The 19,271-nt window shown below is 55.8% G+C and overlaps 2 protein-coding genes and 1 non-coding gene across 18 annotated transcripts in view; 1 reads left to right on the top strand and 2 right to left on the bottom strand.

Moving 5' to 3' along the window:
• Positions 1-132, bottom strand: part of PPP6R3 (protein phosphatase 6 regulatory subunit 3) — a 123,408-nt gene extending 123,276 nt beyond the window's left edge. For 6 of the 16 annotated variants that reach the window (XM_040255243.1, XM_040255249.1, XM_040255256.1 and 3 more), the window contains exon 1: positions 10-132. The gene's annotated coding sequence lies outside the window, so the exon portion shown is untranslated. The remainder of the gene's footprint in view (positions 1-9) is intronic. The other 10 variants (XM_040255242.1, XM_040255246.1, XM_040255248.1 and 7 more) reach the window with 2 other exon arrangements.
• Positions 133-630: 498 nt separating this feature from the next.
• TRNAA-AGC lies at positions 631-703 on the top strand. The gene has a single exon. It is a non-coding gene; the product is annotated as a tRNA-Ala (tRNA).
• Positions 704-8,655: 7,952 nt separating this feature from the next.
• LRP5 (LDL receptor related protein 5) overlaps positions 8,656-19,271 on the bottom strand; it is an 87,519-nt gene continuing 76,903 nt past the window's right edge. The window contains exons 18-22 of the mRNA XM_040255212.1: positions 19,032-19,142; positions 17,387-17,623; positions 16,970-17,109; positions 10,390-10,487; positions 8,656-9,113 (exon numbers count right to left, since the gene is read on the bottom strand). Of these exons, the coding sequence (XP_040111146.1) occupies positions 8,852-9,113; positions 10,390-10,487; positions 16,970-17,109; positions 17,387-17,623; positions 19,032-19,142 (848 nt within the window). The 3' untranslated portion in view covers positions 8,656-8,851. The remainder of the gene's footprint in view (positions 9,114-10,389; positions 10,488-16,969; positions 17,110-17,386; positions 17,624-19,031; positions 19,143-19,271) is intronic.

The raw sequence follows: 19,271 nt of genomic DNA, 5'->3' as shown, positions 1-19,271 counted from the left end.
CCTCATTACCTGGAGGTGCCCGCGACTCGCCGCTAGTTGCGCTCAGGCGGGAAACGCGCTCACCGACACCATCAGCGAAGCGCCCAAAATGGCGGACGTATCAAGCAGGCCTTGAGTTCCCCCCGCCCTCCCTCCGAGCGCCTCGCGGCCAATCACGGCCCTTCCCCCGCCCCCGGCTCCGCGCTCATTGGCCTTCCTCTCCCGCCCCCTGCCGCCTATTGGATCACCCTGCGGCCCCCGTTGAACCTACTCCGATTGGCTCGCGGACACCGTCCGTCAAGGGCGAGGGGGCGCATTCTTTTCCCATGGACTTGATGGATCCGGAACCTCTAGGACCCCGGAGTCTGGAGCCAACAAATCAGAAACCGAGGGAAACCTTGTCTGGGTTCCCCCCAACTACGCCATAGCAACAGCAGGGCCTTCTCTTGACGGACGGCTGGGGCCACCAATCTGATGGCCAATGCTTTTTAAAACTAAAGTGAGCCAAGCCAATCATGGCAGTAGGTCTGGGAGGGGCACAAGAACCAATGGGGTAGCGAGACCCGCGGGCAGGCGGGCCGGAGGGCCGGGAGGAAACCGGTGATGACGTGAGCCACCATGTGTTTCGGTGGCGGAAGTTCGCCGGGAGTTGGGGAATTAGCTCAAGTGGTAGAGCGCTCGCTTAGCATGTGAGAGGTAGCGGGATCGATGCCCGCATTCTCCACGGCTGAATTTTATAAAGTTGGGGAGGGAGCGGGGAAGTTGGCAGTCAATGTCACTTGTCTCAAAGGTGGAGTTTGTACGAGGAGATGTGAGGACAAGTTGTGCTAGGTGCCCCTATCTGTGCACCAGCCTCTGCTAGGGAGGAAAACTGGATGGATTCGGGGGGTGGTCTTCCTTTTTGCCTTGCGGAAGAATTTATGCAGAAGTTGCTTCTTCAAATGTAGTGAGCACTTTGTGCCCCGCCGGCCGGGGTACACAGGAGCAGAGGGTCCCGGACGTCAGACTCCACATGAGCAACACAAGCAAAGCAGGCCATAGAGCGGTGGTGGTGGTGTTTCTGAGCAGGTGACATTTCCACCCACGGGACACGGAGGACAGACCTGCGCAGCTCAGTGCGGGTTGGCGAGGGCTCCGGGCAGGGAGACTGTGACAGGTGTCTCTGGGGGCACTGGCTTGGTCAGGGATGATCACTCCGGCTCACGGAGCGGAGGCAGGCTTTTACTGTGGGGCTTCCCCCAGCTACTTCCCAGAGTCCGGGCCTGAGAAAAGTGACAGGGCTTGGCCCCGGGTCTGCCTTGCCAGTGCTTCCCTCTGCACCCCTTTGCCTCGGCCCCAGCTGTCCCTCCACCTCCCTGACTCAGACTCTCTGAGCACCCCACCCCCACCCCCGGGCCAAATGGCAGGGAGAAGAGAGCCCAGCTTGAACTGGGTCAACCCTGGTAGGCTAGGCACTACCGAAGAGACTTAACACACACACAATAGTGCCTGGGGAGCTGGGTCTCCGGTGCAGACATGCCCGTCGGTCCCCTAGCTCCCCCCTTCGGCGAACCTGCAGCTGGAAGCCAACTCAGAAAGACTTCACTGCTGGTGAATCATCATCCCCATTTTACCCGTTAATTAACTGAGGCCCGGAAGGAATTTACACACTCACATTGGCTGAGCGACCTTAGTTGGGTAATCTAACCCCTCTGAGTTTCCAGGAAGAGACTGATGCTGAAGGTGAAGCTCCAATACTTTGGCCACCCGATGCAAAGAACCAACTCATTGGAGAAGACCCTGATGCTGGGAAAGATTGAGGGCAGGAAAAGAAGGGGACGACAGAGGATGAGAATGGTTGGACTGCATCACTGACTCAATGGACATGAGTTTGATAAAGCTCTGGGAGATGGTGAAGAACAGGAAAGCCTGGCTTGCTGCAGCAACTGAACAACAGCTAAACCTCCATATCTTATCTGTAAAGTACCAGTGATTGTAGATATTGGTGACACCGCCTGTGTCCATGCCCTGAAGGGTATTGGGCCTCTAGGGTGGCAGCAACCAAGGATGGATATTACTTGCCTGATCCTACTGTTCAGAGAGGCTCGGAGCCTTGCCCAAATCCCTACAGCTAGTGAAGAATTCATTTCAAGATTGAAGCCAGGGAATTCCCTGGCAGTTCAGTGGTTAGGATTCAAAAAAGACTGCAACAAGTTCAAAAGATATGCAGAGGGTTAGGGAGAGGGATCTATATACAGATAACCTGGGTGGGCGGGGGAGAAGCAGGGAAGAATGGGAGGGAGGGACTCATGGCAGCTTTGGAGGATAAGCAAAGGAAAAACTTCAGAGCAACAGAGGGCAAATTCAGGGCTGCCCATACTTTAGAAAGGATGGTTTGGATTTAGAGCAGCAAGGCTGTACTCTGTGAGTAGTGCTGGGCCAGAGAGGCTTGCCCTGGAGCACAGGAGCAGCTGCAGGCAACCCCAGGACAGTAAAAGCGCTCTATACAATGTGATGCTCTTGAGCAGGACTGAAAACGCAGCTTTCTGTTTCTAGACCCATTGGAGCAGAAGCTTCATGAGGTTAGTTTTTCCTTTCTTTGCTGCTATACCACGGAGGCTTCCCTGGGGCCTCAGATGGTAAATGATCTGCCTGCAACATCAGAGATGTGGGCTTGATCCCTGGGTTGAGAAGATCCCCTGGAGAAGGGAAAAGCTACCCACTCCAGTTTTCTTGCTAGAAGTCCATGGACAGAGGGGTCTGGTGGGCTACGGTCCATGGGGTCGCAAAGAGTCAGACATGGATGAGTCACTAACACTTTCACTATCTTTTCACCCCAGTACCTAGTACTTAGTACACAGTGAATTGAACTGAAAGTTGCTCAGTCATGTCTGACTCTTTGCAACCCCCTGGACTATACATGGAATTCTCCAGGCCAGAATACTGGAATGGGTAGCCGTTCTCTTCTCCAGGGGATCTTCCCAACCCAGGGATCGAACTCAGGTTGCCCACATTGCAAGAGGATTCTTTACCAGCTCAATAGATGCTCAGGAAATACTTGTTCATTTCATTAAAAACTCTTTTTAGAGAGTTCCCTGGTGGTCCAGTGGTTAAGACTCCACCTTCCAATGCAGGGTTAGTGGGTTCAATCCCTGGTCAGGGAACTAAAGTCCTCCTACGTGCTGCTCGGGGTGGCCAAAAATTAAAAAAATTAAAAAAACTTTTTAAAGACCTCCTGACCTTTCTGATTGACTGGATTTTCTGAGAATTGTCCTTGGTGTGACCCTTCTCTGCAGCTGGGACCACCTCCTTCTTCCAATGTTACCTTCTATCTGGTGAGGAAGTCTTAAGCCTATTTATCCCCTGTCTTTCCTTTCCAAATAATCCAACATGAAGCCTTCATCCTATTCAGTCTGGTCTGTTTCTTGCATATGCATGTCCCTATCCCGGTCTTCTGGCACAAGTCAGTGTTGTTTTTGACGGGTTGGTGCCTCAGAGGGACACCTCTGAGTGTGTGGGCAGGAGGGGACAATCAGGGCTGGGACTGCCCTCTTGTGGAGGAGTTGGTCCAGCCACCCACTGATAGCTGAATCCCTTTACTCATTCATCATCAAAGGACTTGCTGGTACCTGCTTCAGACTCCTCCATCCCAGACTCCGGTGGATCACAGAGCTATATGCACTATAATTAAATGAAAGAATGCAGTCCCTCACCTAACATAAGTGGGCACCCAAAGTCTCCATTTATGATGAGCTCCTAGCCTAACTAGAAGAGTTGAAGTCAGGGAGAACTTCCTGGAAGAGGCGGCATCTGAGTTGAGCCTATCTCCTGGGGACCATGGGGAGCCATTGACAGGCTTCATGGAGGACAGTGACCTCAAAGTTCTGCATTGACCTCACCATCATAAAACTTGTAGATTTCTCAGATCACCACCTCCCCCTTTTTCTCCCTAATCCCTTTGTAATTTGATTTTTCATATTTCAATTTTCAACCCATCTCGACTTTTAGAAAAATTATATGAAAAATTTTACACATACTCAACTGTAGAGAGGAAAGTATAGTGACACACATGTGCCCATCACCCAGCTATGATTCCTTAACTTTGGGGAACAGAGCTGCCATCTTTTAATCCTATCAAGTAATGATTTTTTTAAAAATATTATTTGCTATTACTGTGATTTTATGAAAGAAAGGACATTTCGGACTTCCCTGGTGGCACAGTGGATAGGAATTCGCCTGCCAGTGCAGGAGACATAGGTTTGATCTCTGGTCCAGGATGATTCCACGTGCTGTGGAGTGACTGGGCCTATGCACCCCAAGTACTGAGCCTGTGAACTGCAACTGCCAAAGCCCATGTGCCCTGAGAGAGGCACACAGAAGCCACAGAGCATGTGTTAGAGAAGCCACTGCAGTGAGAAGCCAATGAGAGAGCAGCCCCCACTCACTGCAACTGGAGAGAGTGCGTGTGCAGCAACCAAGACCCAAGGCAACTGAAAGAGAAAGAAAAAGAAAGGACATTTTAATACACTCAGAAAAGACCAGCTCCGGATAAAAAGGCTTGAGATGGAAGGAGCTCGCCCTGAGAACAAAGATCCACATTGTCTTTCCTTCTGTTATGTCACCAGGGCTCAGGACTGATCCGAGGGGTGGAAAGGGGCTGCCCTGGCAGGGGACATGCCCCGGGAGGCCCCGAGCCAGTGCTAGGGGGTTGCTGGGTGGTCGGGCTACAACATGTTGAGGCTGGAGAAAAGGGGGCAAATAGGGAACTCTAGTGGGATGTGAAGGTGGGCCCACTTTCAGATGGAAATTTAACGTGTATCTTTTCCTTTTCTTCACTGCATTAAGATACAGTCTGGGTTGGGGTGGGGGGTCGGGGTTTGAGTATTTCCCTTCCCATTAAAGGACTTGGTAGAAAGGAGAACCACTAGGATCGCTAATAATGAGGGTCACCATTGAGCTTGCCGGGAAAGAAAAGAGAAGACAGCCTTTGAGTGAAGAGGGAGAGTCCGAGAAGTGGAAATCTAGGAGAGGAGCCAGTATGGGGATTGCTTGGTGGGACCCCAGCTGCATTCCCGGAGGGTACGGTCCAACCAGGAGGTCCCAGTGCTGGAGGCACCAGAGAAGGAGAACTGCAGGGGCCAAGCGGGACCCAGGCCCACCCAGCTCAGCAACCACCCGGGCTTCTCGGGGACAGAACCCCCTCTGCTGCCCACAGCCTGGTTCCCAGCATGTGGACGTGCCCAAGATTTGGGCACATGGCTTTTGTTCAACTGCCCAGGGCAGCTGCAGACCCAAGGCAGCACTGGACCCCAGGCAGGGAAGAGCTCCCACACCCATCCCGGGGTTGGAGGCAGGCTGAGCTGAACAAATGGATCCCCTCTGATGGGGTCGGTGGGGAGGGAGCCCACTACCTGAGGGAGACCCCACAGGGCTCCGGAAGGGATGGCAGAGCCTTGGGAAGTAGTGGGTGACAGTGCAGAGGGAGAGGGTTTAAAGGGAAGGTGGACGCCCTTCTGGCCACATTGAGCAGCACCCAGGAGCCAGTTAGTAACATTTGCTGGATAAAGGAAGAGTTCAAGAAATGAATGAAAAAAATTCTGTCTTTACTTCTTTTTCAAGCCTTGGTTTCCTCAACGATAAGTCGGGGATACCATTTACCTCGCTGGGCTGTTGTGAAGTTTAAATGAAATAAGCCAGTTAATTTCACCCCCTCACTGAAGACACAGATTAGATATCATCTCCTCTAGGAAGCCCTCCCTGCCTTCCTGCCTATAGGCCCCAGGATATCTCAAAATTGTGCTTTCCACAACTTAGGAAGCTGCCTCTGTTACTAATTTTGAGCACCTTTAAGGGAAGGGTCCCATCTGGCTACTGTCTGGGTCCTCAAGCGTGGGACTGGCGTGCAGAGCTCTGCACACCGTAGCTGCTGACTGAAGGCTGACAGATTCACTTGGCGCATGGTAGGAGGCCAGAGGGTTGACCCCACTCCACCAGCTGACCTCACACGGCAGGAACGGGTCTAGCGGCAGGCAACCTCGGGCTCCTAGGCCACGCAATGGCTCTATCCGGGGGCCCGCAGGAGAGGGAGGGGAGGACCTCAGAGGGTGGTTCCCCCTTCTGTCAATGCACACAGCCCAGCCACTGCCCCCACCCCGACCCCCCCACCAGATCCCTAGCTGCCCAAGGGAGAGGGAAGGGAGGAGAGGGGGGGTCTCCCCCATGAGGCAGCCACTCTCCCCTGCCCCGCTGGCCGCCTGCATTGCCGTGCTAAGTCACTTCAGACGTGTCCGACTCTGCGACCCCATAGACGGCAGCCCACCAGGCTCCCATCCCTGAGATTCTCCAGGCGAGAATACTGGAGTGGGTTGCCATGCCCTCCTCCACAGTATCTTCCAGACCCAGAGGTCAGGCACACATCTCTTAAGTCTCCTGCACTGGCAGGCGGGTTCTTTACCACTACCGCCACCTGGGAAGCCCCGCCTGCATGGAGACAGGTGCTTTAAGGAGCACCTCAGGGCACGGGGCGAGTCTTAGGAGCCCTGAGCCTCCGCAGGCAGCTCTGTGGACAGGAGATCCAACCTGGGCCTGGGAGCGGCTGGTCCTTAGCGCTGCGACCTTGAGGAAGTATGTCACCCTCCCATGACCAAGGACCTGCGGCTTGCCAGGCCCTGACTGGGCGAGGCTTATCTCATGGAAGCCTTACTCTAGTCCCAGGGGCAGGCGATGGCACCCTTCCTTGACAGACGGGGACAGCTGGATGGTGTGGATAAGAGACGAAGCTTTTCCGGCAGAGGCAGATCCAACCCCTGTGGTCTGCAGAGCAGCCTTGGGACTTTCCCGCTGGTCCAATGGCTAACACTCCACACTCCCAATGTGAGGAGCCTGGGTTCAATCCCAGATCAGGGAATGATTAAATAGATGCCACGTGCTGCAACTAAGACCCAGCACAGTCAAATAAATACATGCATGCTTAAGTCACTTCAGTCAAGCCTGACTCTGAGACCCCATGAACTGTAGCCCCCAGGCTCCTTTGTCCATGGGATTCTCCAGGCAGGAATACTGGAGTGGGTTGCCATTTCCTGTAAGTAAAAATAAATTTCAAAGGGGCCTTGAGCGTGGACCCCACCCCTGATCAGGACTCAGGACAGGCCGCCCACTCTCACGGTTCGTCTGCACCAACAGCCAGTCACCCCGTCCCCAGCAAGCCCACTTGTGTCTACCGCCTTCAAGGCTGATGAGCCATGACCTCAGGGGACTCCCAGGCAATCAGGGCTCAGGGGAGTCTCCTCAAATTCTGTCCCAGGGCTTCCCTGGTGGCTCAGTGGTAAAGAATCCACCTGCCAATGCTGGAGACACGGGTTCGATCCCTGGTCCGGGAAGATTCCACGTGCTGCGGAGCAACCAAGCCCGTGCGCCACAATTACTGAGCCTGTGCTCTGGAGCCAGTGCTCCACAACAAGAGAGGCCACTGCAATGAGAAGCCTGTGCATCTCAACTGGAGAGTAGCCCCCACTCCCTGTAGCTAGAGAAAGGCCCTCGCAGCAGCAGAGACCCAGCAGAGCCAAAAACTGAAAAAAAAAAAGATCTGTCCCAAGAAGCCAGGCCCATCCCAGCTCCGACCCCTGGGCCCACCGTTGGAGCCCTATGGCCCCAACAGACTCCCCTCCGTCGGCTCTCACCCCGCTCTCCAGGCCTTGGGGGTCAGGAGTGCCTTCTTCTTTCAGCTCTTTGTGGTTTGACCCTCCAGTGGAGGGCACACCAGCACTGCCCCGATTCTCCCCTGACCTCCCATCCACCTCCCCGAGGGTCAAGCCCTTCCTGGCTGTTGCCTTTTCCTTCCTCCCAACCCTGCCAAGGTGGTTCTTCCTACCCGACCCCAGAACAGCCTAGCCTGCTCGCAACACACCACGACTCTTGCAGCCTGGGGGCCCCTGGGGGAGGGACCAGGCTGACCCGTGTCTCCTCCAGTACCACCTGGGTGGGCACAGGGCAGGCCTCAGGTAGTGTGTATGGACTGTCTCGGTGAGGAGTGGGCTGTCCTTAGCCCATCTGCAGAGATGGGTGTGGAGGGGGCCAGGAAGAGGAGGAGGGCTGGTATCTCCCTCCCCTACCTGGGCAAGTGTGGCTTGGCAGCACCATCCACTGGGTCAACATGGATGGCAGGGCCCCCAGCGCTTTTTTTTTTTTTTTTGGCCACACCATGCAGCTTGCAGGATCTTAGTTTTCCAACCAGGGATTGGACCGGGGCCCTTGGCAGTAAAAGCGCCGAGTCCTAACCGCTGGATCACCAGGTGGGGTGGGGGTGTCTTGATGAGCAATAGCAGTCCTGAGCTGGCACATACAGGTCAGACGGTAGGTGGGACCAGCCAGGGAATAGCCCAAAGCCCAGGTATATAAACTGCAGAGCCCAATGCCAAATGAAATGCAGGGCCTCAGTCTTCAAAATTATCTAGAATTTCAGGACGGCAATCGCAGAGCATAAAATCAAACATCAAGTCAGGCATGAGTCAGGCATCCACGAAGCTGACCCCCCCGTAGGCCTCTTCCCAGAGGTCTCACCCCTCCCTGGGGAGCCTGAAGGTGAGATGCCCAGGAGGATAAGGGCAGGACTCTGACAGCTGCCCAGGGTGGGCCGTTCACTCCTCGGGGACAGGCAGCTCCCACACACAGGGCATGAAAGAATGGCAATGATGTTTTAAAAAATTAGGTTTATAAATATTTTCTCCATTGTACAAAGTTTTTCCCTGTCCTGCCCACCCCATCACTGTTCACATTTCTCCTGTTTTTAAAATCCCAACTATATTTTTTTTAAATCATAAAATATATTTTTTTCTTTGTTCATATTTAAAACTATGTACAGGGGCGCTGAGAGGCCGGGGTGGCCCGGCCAAGGTCAGGAGGAGTCCGTGCAGGGGGACGGCGGGGGCGGGAAGAGGTGGAAGTAGCTTCTCTCCGTGGCGGGCGATGGCGGGCAGCTGTCCTCCGCCGACAGGTACTGGCTGTGGGGTGTGGGCGGAGGCGGGTAGGGGTCTGAGTCCGAGTTCAAATCCAGGTAGTACTTGCTGGCCTTCCAGCGGCTGGCGCTGTAGTCACTGTCGCACACGTCCGTGCTGCAGGGCGTGGTCGGGGGCGCCACGCCGCGGATGATGTAAGGCCTGAAGGGGATACAGGCAAAGGGAGCCTGCATTCAGAGAGGCCCACATGCGCATCCAACTGCCCCTGGGCCCCCTGAGCCTCCACAGCCCCACCTCCAAGGTGGGCGCGCCTGCACTTACCTTGCAGGCTGCCAAGTCCGGGCCCTGGCAAGGACTGCAGCCCCGAACCAAGGCCACCTTTATGGAGAACGAGGCCCCAGAGCCCACCTGGGACTAAACTTACTTAACCTGTCTGAGCTTCCATTTCTCTTTGACAAAATGGGAAGGATGAAACGGTGTCCGTTTCAAAAGCGGTTTATGAGGACTAAAGTGAGATTCTGCATGGAATGTGCTAGAAACAGTGCCCGACACCAGTAAGTGCTCGACGGCTATACCCCCTTGTATCACTACTGTAAATAGTGGAGACCAGCCAGTCCCGTCTTGATCCCGGGGATGTCTCCTGATGACCCCCGCGACATCGCCCTGTGGCCTGGGCCCGAGGTGGGGCTCACAGTGGGCAGGAAGGGGGAGCCGGCTCCAAAGGGCCCGCCGCTGAGGAAGGCGCAGCAGGAGGACACCCCACGTGGGGCCCTGGGAGCAGGCAGGCTGGGGAGCCCCTGCACGTTCTTGACCAGGGTCGTGACCACCCGGTCAAGAGCGGTGCCTCCCGGAATCTGCCGGCTCCCCTTCCAGGCCCGGGAGTCCCCAAAACGGCCACCAGAGGGCGGGCGGCGCCGCTCCCCGAGGGTCCGCGGCTCTAGGACCACGAGGCGCCACCCGCAGCGCCCCCAGACCCAGGCTCTCTACGCGGGAGGCGGGGGGGCGGGGGGGGGGGGAGGACAAGCCTAGCCGGGCCCAGCCTCCACGTGCTCCATCAGCCGGGGCGGGGTGGGCCCTGCGGGCTGAGACCACCGGGTGGTTGAAGCTCAGCAGGTTCAGCTCGCCCAGCCTGGCTCGGAGCCGGACCCGACGTCCCCTGAAGCAGGCCTGCGCCGCGAGGAAGGCGGAAGGATCGCCCCGGCGAGGACCTGCCAAGCCCGCTCCTTCCCGGGGGAGGCACCGAGGGGTGGCGGCCTCGCCGCGGTCCCCAGCCGGATTCAAGCACCGCCTGAGCGCAGAGCCCTCGGGGACCGGCCAGCCGCGGTGGGGACCCCCGGTGGCTTCCCAAGACCCCCAAGGCTCCCACCCGAGGGCTCCGGGTGCTTTCTGACCTCAGCGCGCCCCGCGCTGCGCCGACCCCTACCCGCTGTCTCTCCCGGGAAAGGGGGCCAGGCGCGGGACCGCGGGGGCTCCGTACCTGTACGGCCTGGCGGCGGCGGGAATATTGGAAGGGTAGAACACGTCCACGTTGTACAGGGAGGGGTCCGTGGCGGGGGACGGCGGCGGGTTCAAGATCTGTGGGGAGGCCAAGCGAGGTCACACGCGCCCCGGAGCCCGCGGTCCCGCCACCCCCGCCCGCCTCGCCTCCTCCCACGACCCCTCCTGGTCTGGGAGGGGAAGCGGCAGCTGTGGCCTGCGAGTGGGCACGCGGAGGGGCAGAGCAGGGTGGCCGCCGGGGCCGCCCCGCTGACCAGTGGTGACCCCAGGCCAGCGCGTTCAGGTCCCCGATGGGTCCTGCACGCCGGTCACCATCGGGGAAGTGTCCCTGCCGGCCTGGGCGTGTCACTGGGCCCCAGAGCGCCTGGCGAGGTTCCTCTGGGACTTTTACTTCCCCATCTCCTTCCACGTGGTGCAAAAGTCTAATCTCTATAATTCACTCCTTATTCCAAACACTCCTGGGGGAACCCTGAGGACGCAGGGGGGTCCACCCACCAGGGAGGGGCTACAGCCTAGCTGCCCGCCTGACCAGCGTCTCAACAAACCAGGAAAGGGTGCCCCTTTCTCAAGGGACTACACTGCCCCCAAACTGTGGTGTAGACACAACTCTTCCCCCCAAGCACATACCCTCCAGAGCCAGGCAGCACACTACTGGCCCCACAAAAGGGGCCGTGGGACCCAGGGGCCCAGACACGGGCCAGGTTAGCACTCCCCCGCGCCCCCACCTCCTGCCAGCTTCCCTGCAGGGGGCACAGCAGGCAGAGGGCTATCACTGTGCATGTGCCCTGAAGGACAGACCTTCCCCAGGTCCCTGGGGTGGTGGACAGGGCACAGCCTTTCCCAGGGAAGATGTGGATTGAGTCCTTTGTAGCACCTCCCAGCTGCAGCAGGCTCCCTGGTGAGGGATTTCCCGTTCTGAGGCCTCAGTAGCTTCATCTCTAAAATGGGGCTAGGGACTTCCCTGGTGGTCCAGTGGTTAGGACTCTGCGCTTCCAATGCAGGAGGTGTTGGGTTCAATCCCTGATCAGGGAACCAAGATCCCACATGCCTCAGAGCGAAGCCAAGAAAGAAAGAAAATTTTAAAAAAGAAACAAAAAAATTAAAAAGACTTGCTTCCTAAGGCGGTCTTGACACTTGGTGAATAACCTACAGGAAAAGCCCAGGCCCTTCCCCTGCCCTTCAGGAACCACATGGACCCCTCTCCTTATTCTGGGGGAAGGGTCCTCTTCAGCCCAAACAGCCAGCCTCGGGATGCTCAGGATTTGACCCCAAAGCTGGCAAGGTACAGCTGGGGTGAAGAGGGGAGCAGAAACCAGTCAGGGAGCACCGCCAGCAGAAAGGGCCTGCCCCTCACCCCAGGTTGGGGGTGGGGAGCTTTTTCTGCATCTGCCCTTGAACTTGACCGGACCTGGCTCCTCTTCACTTCTGCCTCCAAGGAGCTCTGGGATCCTGCCCATAATCCCCTCCCTGCTGGCTGTCAGAGCTACCTCCTTCAGGGCGCCGGGGAGGTGAAGGTCAAGGAAGGGTTGTGGGGAAGTCTTCCCAGTACAGCAGTAGGCAGATCTCTAGCAAGTTCCATTGGTGAGCACCTCGGCCCCTTCTCTGTCTCTGGTGCGTGGCAGCTGGGGGCTCTTTCCCAGTCACTCTCTCCCAGATAATCTGCTTTTCCTGGGTTCTAAAGAGTCCTCTTTACCTCTCACCAGCCAACGCCCTGGAATTCCAATCCCTGCTAATAACGTATTGAACTTTCTCTGGTCAAATCACCATATGGTTTCTGTCTCCTGATTGGACCTCAATTCATAAAAGCTGCCTGGAAGCCATCAGCGCAGAAATAGTCAGTACCTCCAGACTCACTCAGACCTTCTAATTACATTCCAAGGGCAAGTTTTAAACACAAACATGAAACCTTGAGAACTTTAAGAGAACATGGAAAGAAACTATTTTTTTATGAGGAGGGAAAGCCTTTCTGGGCATGATCAACACCCCTCCAGACTTAATTTCATGGTATAAAGGACAAAACACAACATAAACCAAATCGAAAGACAGACAGCTAGGAAAAACATTTTCAACCCATATCCCATATATTAATTCTCTTAATATAGCTATACCTCTACATAAAGAGCCCCTGTGCTGTGCTCAGTCCCTCAGTCGTGTCTGACTCTTTGCAGCCTCAAGGACTGGAACTCACCAGGCTCCTCTGTCCATTGAATTTTTCCAGACAAGAATCCTGGAGCCGGTTGCCATTTCCTACTCCAGGGGATCTTCCCGACCCAGGGATCAAACCCAGCTCTTTTTCGTCTCCTGCACTGGCAGTAGAGTTCCTTACCTCTAGTGCCACCTGGGAAACCAAAGAGCCCTTGCAAATGGATTAAAAAAAAAACAAAAAAAAACCAACAACCCAACAGAAAAAGGACATAAACACACCTTTCTGAGAAAATAAAACTACAAAGGTTATTAACCATACAGAAAGATGTTTGACGTCATTTGTAATAAGTGAAATATAAATTACACTACGATACCATTTTTACCCTAAATTGGACCCGCGGAGAGTGAGGAACAGTCATGCTGGTGTTGCCCTCTGCTGGTGGGAAGAGGGACTGTCGTCTCTTAAGGACCCCCTTGCCAAGAAAGGTCAAGATGACCTTCAGCCTTAGCTACAGGGCATCTTCCTGGTGTCTCCCCTAAACGAGGAAAATGCAGGCGTTCTGAGCATTGCTGTTGGGGTAACAAGATCCTGGGGTGACTAGACACCCCACCGGTGTGGCCCAGCCACACCCCAACAAAGGGCACCGTCCAGTCACCAAGAAGGGGGCTTGCTCTGCCCGAGAAGGGAAACAAACTTCAGGGTGCAGGAGAGACCGGCGCAGAGTGGTCAGCTCAGGCAGAACGGCCCCCGGGGGAGGAGGGGGTCGGGTAGTTACCACTCGGTCCCTCGGCCTCCTCACTGCGAAACAGGGTGGGGACAGCGCCCCCTTCTGGAGTCGGGGTGATGTAGCACACAGAGAGGGCGTTCCTCTGAAGTGCTGGGTAGAGGCCAGCCCTTCACTGAGCCTCAGCAGCAGAAAGGGAGGCTGAGTCAGTTCTAATGAGGTGGATGAAACTGCAGCCTATTATACAGAGTGAAGTCACTCAGAGGGGAAAACACCAATGCAGTGTATTAACGCATATATATGGAATTTAGAAAGATGGTAACGACGACCCTATATGGGAGACAGCAAAAGAGACACAGGTATAGAGAACAGACTTTTGGCCTCTGTGGGGGAGGGCGAGGGTGGGATGATTTGAGAGAACAGCATTGAAACACGTATATTACCAGATGTGAAACAGATCACCAGCCCAAGTTCAATGCATGAAACTGCGCTCAAAGCCGGTGCACTGAAACAACCCAGAGGGATGGGATGGGGAGGGAGGCCGGAGGGGGGTTTGGGACGGGGGACATATGTACACCCGTGGCTGATTCATGTCAATGTATGGCAAAAAAACACGACAATATTGTAAAGTAATTAGCCTCCAATTATAACAGATAAATTCATTCACAAAAAAAAAGTGAGGCTGAGAGGAGCTACCATTACCTGCAGATGCTATCGTGCGGGTTTTAAAAAGTACACGCAAAAGTACACTGTACAAGATGTTAATGGTGGATACACGTCGTTCATTACACGTTCGTCCAAACCCACAGAATTCTACCAAGAATCCAAACCACCAAGGGTGAACTAAGACGTACACGGTGGCCTCTGGGTGCAGGCTCGTGGACTGTAACCAGTGTTCCACTCTGGTGCGGGAGGTTGATCGTGGGGGCGGAGTGGGGTTTGACAAGTCTCCCTACTTTCCTCCCAATCTTGCTGTGGATCTAAAATTGCTCCAAAAATAATAAGTTGTCTTTGGGACCTCCCTGGTGGTCCAGTGGCTAAGACCCCCTGCTCCCAATGCAGGGGGCCCAGGTTCGATCCCTGATCAGGGATCTAGATACACGTGCCGCAACTGAAGGTTCGCGTGCCGTGACTAAAGACCCTGTGTGTCATAACGAAGATCCAGAGCAGCCAAATAAACAAGCAAATAAAACCAGATTCTTAAAAAGTTGTCTTTAAAAAATGCACATGTAAGTCAAAGGGAACTGTATCAATGCACTGGTTATGGTATCGTATTACTGTTGTAGACTTAATGTCTGGGTCTCCCCCAAATTCATATACTGAAACCTAATCTCCAACCTGATGATTTAAGAGTGGGACCTTCTGGAGTGCTTAAGCCACAAGGGTAGAGCCCTCAGGGATGGAATAAGTGTCCTTAAGAAAGAGACCCTGGGGGCTTCCCTGGTGGCCTGGTAGTTGACACTCCACGCTTCCACTGCAGGAGGTTGCAGGTTCGATTCCTGGTCAGGGAACTGGTCAGGGAACTAAGATCCACAAGGCACAGCCGAAAAAAAAAAAAGACCCCAGAGAGCTCCCTCGTGCCTTCTATCATATACGGACAAGACAGTCGCTATGAACTAAGAATTGGGCTTTCAACAGTGAGAAACCAGAACCTTGATCTTTAACTTCCCAGCCTCTAGAACTGTGAGAAATAAACGTGTGTAGTTTAAACTGCACAGTCCATGGTATTTTTGTTATAGCAGCAAGCATGTGCTAAGACAACCATAGTTACATGTTACCAATGCGGAAAACTGGTGAAAGGGAGATGGGACTGCTCTGTATTATATTTTACAACTACAGATAAATCTACAATTGTCTCCAAAATTAAAGAAAAAAAATCACTCTCTTTGCCGGGAAGATAAAGTCCATACTCTCGTATGCTCGCTTATGCACAGATTTCCTCTGGGAAGACAGACAATAAACTCCGCACAGGCTGTGCCTTTCGGGAGGGATGAATTCCTGGTCACAGTAAAGGCTGGGCCCTCTTTTCACTGTGCCCTTTGAATTCTGTACCATGAACGTATATTACTGATTCAAAGCAACGTAGTTAATTTTTAAACAGCTGGCTCCACAAAGGGTTTCTTTTGGGGATGATGAAATGTTCTAAATTTAACCACAGTGATGACTGCACAACTCTGTGAATATACTAAAAACCACGGAATTGGACACTTTAAGTGGGTGGATTGCATGGTATGTGAACTATATCTCAGTAAAGCCGTTGTAAAAACTGCTGGTGGTCAGTGTCGTCTCTTGCTGCCAAGTACAATCCCCCCCAGCTCCCAGCTTCTCCAGAGGCTGCAAGCATCCTGGTGTCCACCTTGGGGGTGGGAGGGGTGGGCAGGGGGCTGTCCTGGAGTCAGCTCAGTCTCACACGGGTTCTTGGGGCTTCTAGCTGGCTACAGGGGCCATCCGAAGGTCAGGTGACAATAGCAGCAGGAAGGACAAGAACAGTGGGGAAGGTTCCTCAACTCCACTCTGCTGACTCTTTGCTTCCCCCACCCCTAAACAGCCCAGCCCCCTAGCCTCCAGAAGACTCAGACCGAATCCTGCGGACCCGAGATAATAACCCCTGCTGCCTCCTTCCTAGACGCTTCCAGGATCAGGTGCATAAGGAAGGGCAATACCCTGCATGTGGGGGACACTCAGAAGGGCGGGCAGGCCCCGTCCTGGTGGGTGGCGCTCACTGGGAGCCCCCAGAGAAAGTTCAAGGGGCCATCTTCATCTCAGAAGAGTATTTCCTCACAGAGAAGTCAGGTTTTGAAGAATTAAGAAGCACAGAACAAGGTAAAGTCAGAACCTGACACGTAGCCCCAGATTTGTGTCCATGCATCAGGCTCACCCGGTTACCCCAGGCCATGCTCCTGGCAATAGGGGGCTTTCCCAGCCAGCATGAAGGAGAAGGTCCCCCTCGGGATCCTGCAGCAGGACCTGGACACTAAGGGCTTCAGACTGTCACCCTCTACCATCATTTCCTTCTAGGGTGTGGCCTGGAGCCAGCCCACACCCCACTTGGGCTGCCGGAAGCTCCAGGGAGCAAAAGTCAGCGCAACAGTCACCCCGTGAGTGCCTGTCCTTAGAAAACAATCCAGCTAATTTCTGGGAACCAGCAAGGCCTTAGGTGGGAAAACAGGGTGTTTCTGGTGGGGACACTGAAGGGAAGTTCACATCCAGCCAGACAGGCCCTGCGGATGGGGGAGGCCCTCGGAATAAAGACTGGCACCCAGACCCAAGGACGCCCGACAGCAGCCCTGGGAGGTGGGATTATGGGTGCGACTTCCATTTTTTAGACGTCACGTGACTTCCGGATTATCCACAATGATCAGGGAGGGCTCTTTTCTAAACAGAAAACCCAGGGTGTGGGAGGGCGGTCCAAGAAGGAGGGAGTATATGCACACACACAGATAACCCACTTTGTGGAACAGCAGAAACGAACACAACACTGTAAAGCAATTCCACTCCAATAAAAGAAGAGAAAGGAAAAAACTACAGGTCAGGACGGGGAGGCGAGTGAACGCACCCACCACCCTGAGGGACGGAACGCACCCACCACCCTGAGGGATGGAATGCCTGGCTGGTAATTCTAGAAACCCTGATGTCATGGGTTGGGGGGCGTATCCCGAGCCAGCTGGGCTTCCTCCTGCCTCCACTCACCGGCGGATACAGTGTAGCCTTGGTGCTGGACGAGCTGCTGGACGAGGCCCCGGTGACATGGTTCCGGTCGTAGAGGGGCACCCCAGCCCGGCCGCCCATCAGGCTCACGGAGCTCATCATGGACTTGCCACATGAAATGCCTGTCGGGGGGTGGGGTGGGGGGGTGGGGCCGGGGGGGACGAGGCCTGGTCAGGGGCCAGGGTGCCCCATGGACACGACACGCTTTCTCCAGCCCCTCTGCCCAGGAGACCCAGCCAGGCTCAGGAAAGGAAGCCCCACCTGACAGGTGTCCCTAGTGGGCGACTCAGACGAGCTCAGCTCAAGTCCAAAGAGCATTTCTGACCCCCTCGCCCCGCGGCCCGCCCCAACCGCCCTCTCCACCTCCTCCAGGGCCCTCGCGGGGCTCAGGCTCCTCACCTGTGAAGGGACCGTGCTGGGAGCCGCCGGGGGCGATGAAGTTGAGGGGCACGTGGGGGGTCCCGCTGACGTATTCGTGCGGGAAGGGCCCGTTGGCGCCCGCGTAGCGCTGGCACACCACGCGCTGGCACACGAAGTAGACCCCGCCCATGATGAAGAGCGACAGGATGATGCCGATGACCGGCCCGATGGCGCTGCTGTGGGCCGGGCCATCGTCCGAGGGCAGCTTGGTGATTTCTGCCGGAGACCGGGCAGGGAGAGACGGTGGATGTCAACCCAAATGGAGCGGGCCTCCTGCGGGGGGGGCGCAGGCGCTGTGTGCCCTGGAGGGCTCGTACCCGCCCCGGCCCAGGGCCCACTGGTGGAGATGCCGGGGGGCTGGGGCAGCACCCCTGAAGGGCTTGCCCCCTCCAGCCTGCCCACAGCGGCCTCCTGCCCCTCCTCAGCCGGACTGAGCTCTCCCACAGTCCCCAGCCCCTCACCAGCGACCCCCCCAAAGCAGCCTCTTCCTATTCACGCCCCTGACCTGGAGCTTCCCGGTCTGGGCTCTAGACTCAACCTTGTCCAAAGAACACTCACTTCCCCATCAGGTCAGCACAACGGTTCTAGGGACAATCAACTCCGTCCCCTCCAGCCGGCCAAACCGCCCAAAGAAAGGGAGGAAGGCTGCTGGTTCCAGTGAGGAGGCCTGACTATGGATGAAAACCACCCCGATGACTGGGGTCACAGTCACAGGGGAGGCCGAAGACAGACACGGTCAGCATGGACACCTGCCCACCGGAGGAGCAGGGCTCAGAACCCCACTGCTGCACTCTGACCCCAGACCTCACCCCTGAAGTGGCAGCTGAGGGGCCTGCCCTGGGTTGATGGGACGGTACAAAAGCGCTCAGTGAGTCCCCTGGGGACCCCTCCTTCTTCCCCATTCATAAGTCGTCTCTATCTTGCAGTCAGAGCTCTCAACCCCGGTCCTTCTGCCGTGAACGAAGGCGCCACATCCCCAGATGCATGGACACATCCCCACTTCCTGGGAATCCAGTTCCCTTCCTGTCTGAATCCGACAGCCTCCCAAGAGCCACTGCCTCCAGGAAGTCTTCTCTGACTGCCTTCATTTCCCATCCTCTGTACTCCGGTACCCCTGACTATACAGACCATGTCATTCAAGGGGCGTGCAGCACATGCGTGTACGTATGTGTGCCGTGTGCATGCACATGTGTGTTTCTGCGCATGGCCACACACTGCTCCTCCTTGGCCAGACAGCAGGCTGCCAGGGAATGGACCCAGCCCCTACTCCATCCGGTGATTCTGTCTGGCAGACGCTGCTGAGTGAGGTCTCTGGGCAGAAACATGCTGCCTCTGCCTGCCACTCAGGCCCGGCCCACCACAGTCAGCCTCGCCCACCTCTGCCTTCTCCAAAGGGGCCTGCTTCTGTGCGTCCGTCCCAGCTAAAATGCCCCTTAGTTCCATCTCTCCCTTCTCCCAGCTGCCTCCACCTCCAGGAAGGCTTCCCTGACTCCCCCACCAAGGCTGGACACTCCCAGCCTCTTTGGTCCTCACCATTTCCTCCCTATGGACCTCACAGTCCTGGAACAGAAGCCCAGCACAGGGTGACCCCGCCGCCCCCACCCTCTGCAGGAGGCCAGCTCACCGCACATGAGTTCGTCGGAGCCGTCGACGCAGTCGGGAAAGGAGTCACATTGCTGCTTGATGAGGACGCACTGGCCGCTGGCACAGCGGAACTGGTTGGGCAGGCAGACGGCTGCAAGGAGGGGCCTTGCGTTCAGAGAGGCTGGAGGGCATGACGCAGCCAGGAGCACTGAGCAGATGACCACCAACAGGTGCACCCAGCCCCGTGACCCCAGACCCAGCAGCAGAGGCCTGGGGTCCA

The sequence above is a fragment of the Oryx dammah genome, unplaced genomic scaffold (assembly GCF_014754425.2).
Source record: "Oryx dammah isolate SB20612 unplaced genomic scaffold, SCBI_Odam_1.1 HiC_scaffold_15, whole genome shotgun sequence".
Lineage (NCBI taxonomy): Eukaryota > Metazoa > Chordata > Mammalia > Artiodactyla > Bovidae > Oryx > Oryx dammah.
The sequence above is the reverse complement of the archived record's forward strand: the minus strand, read 5'-3'. Positions and strand labels throughout refer to the sequence as shown.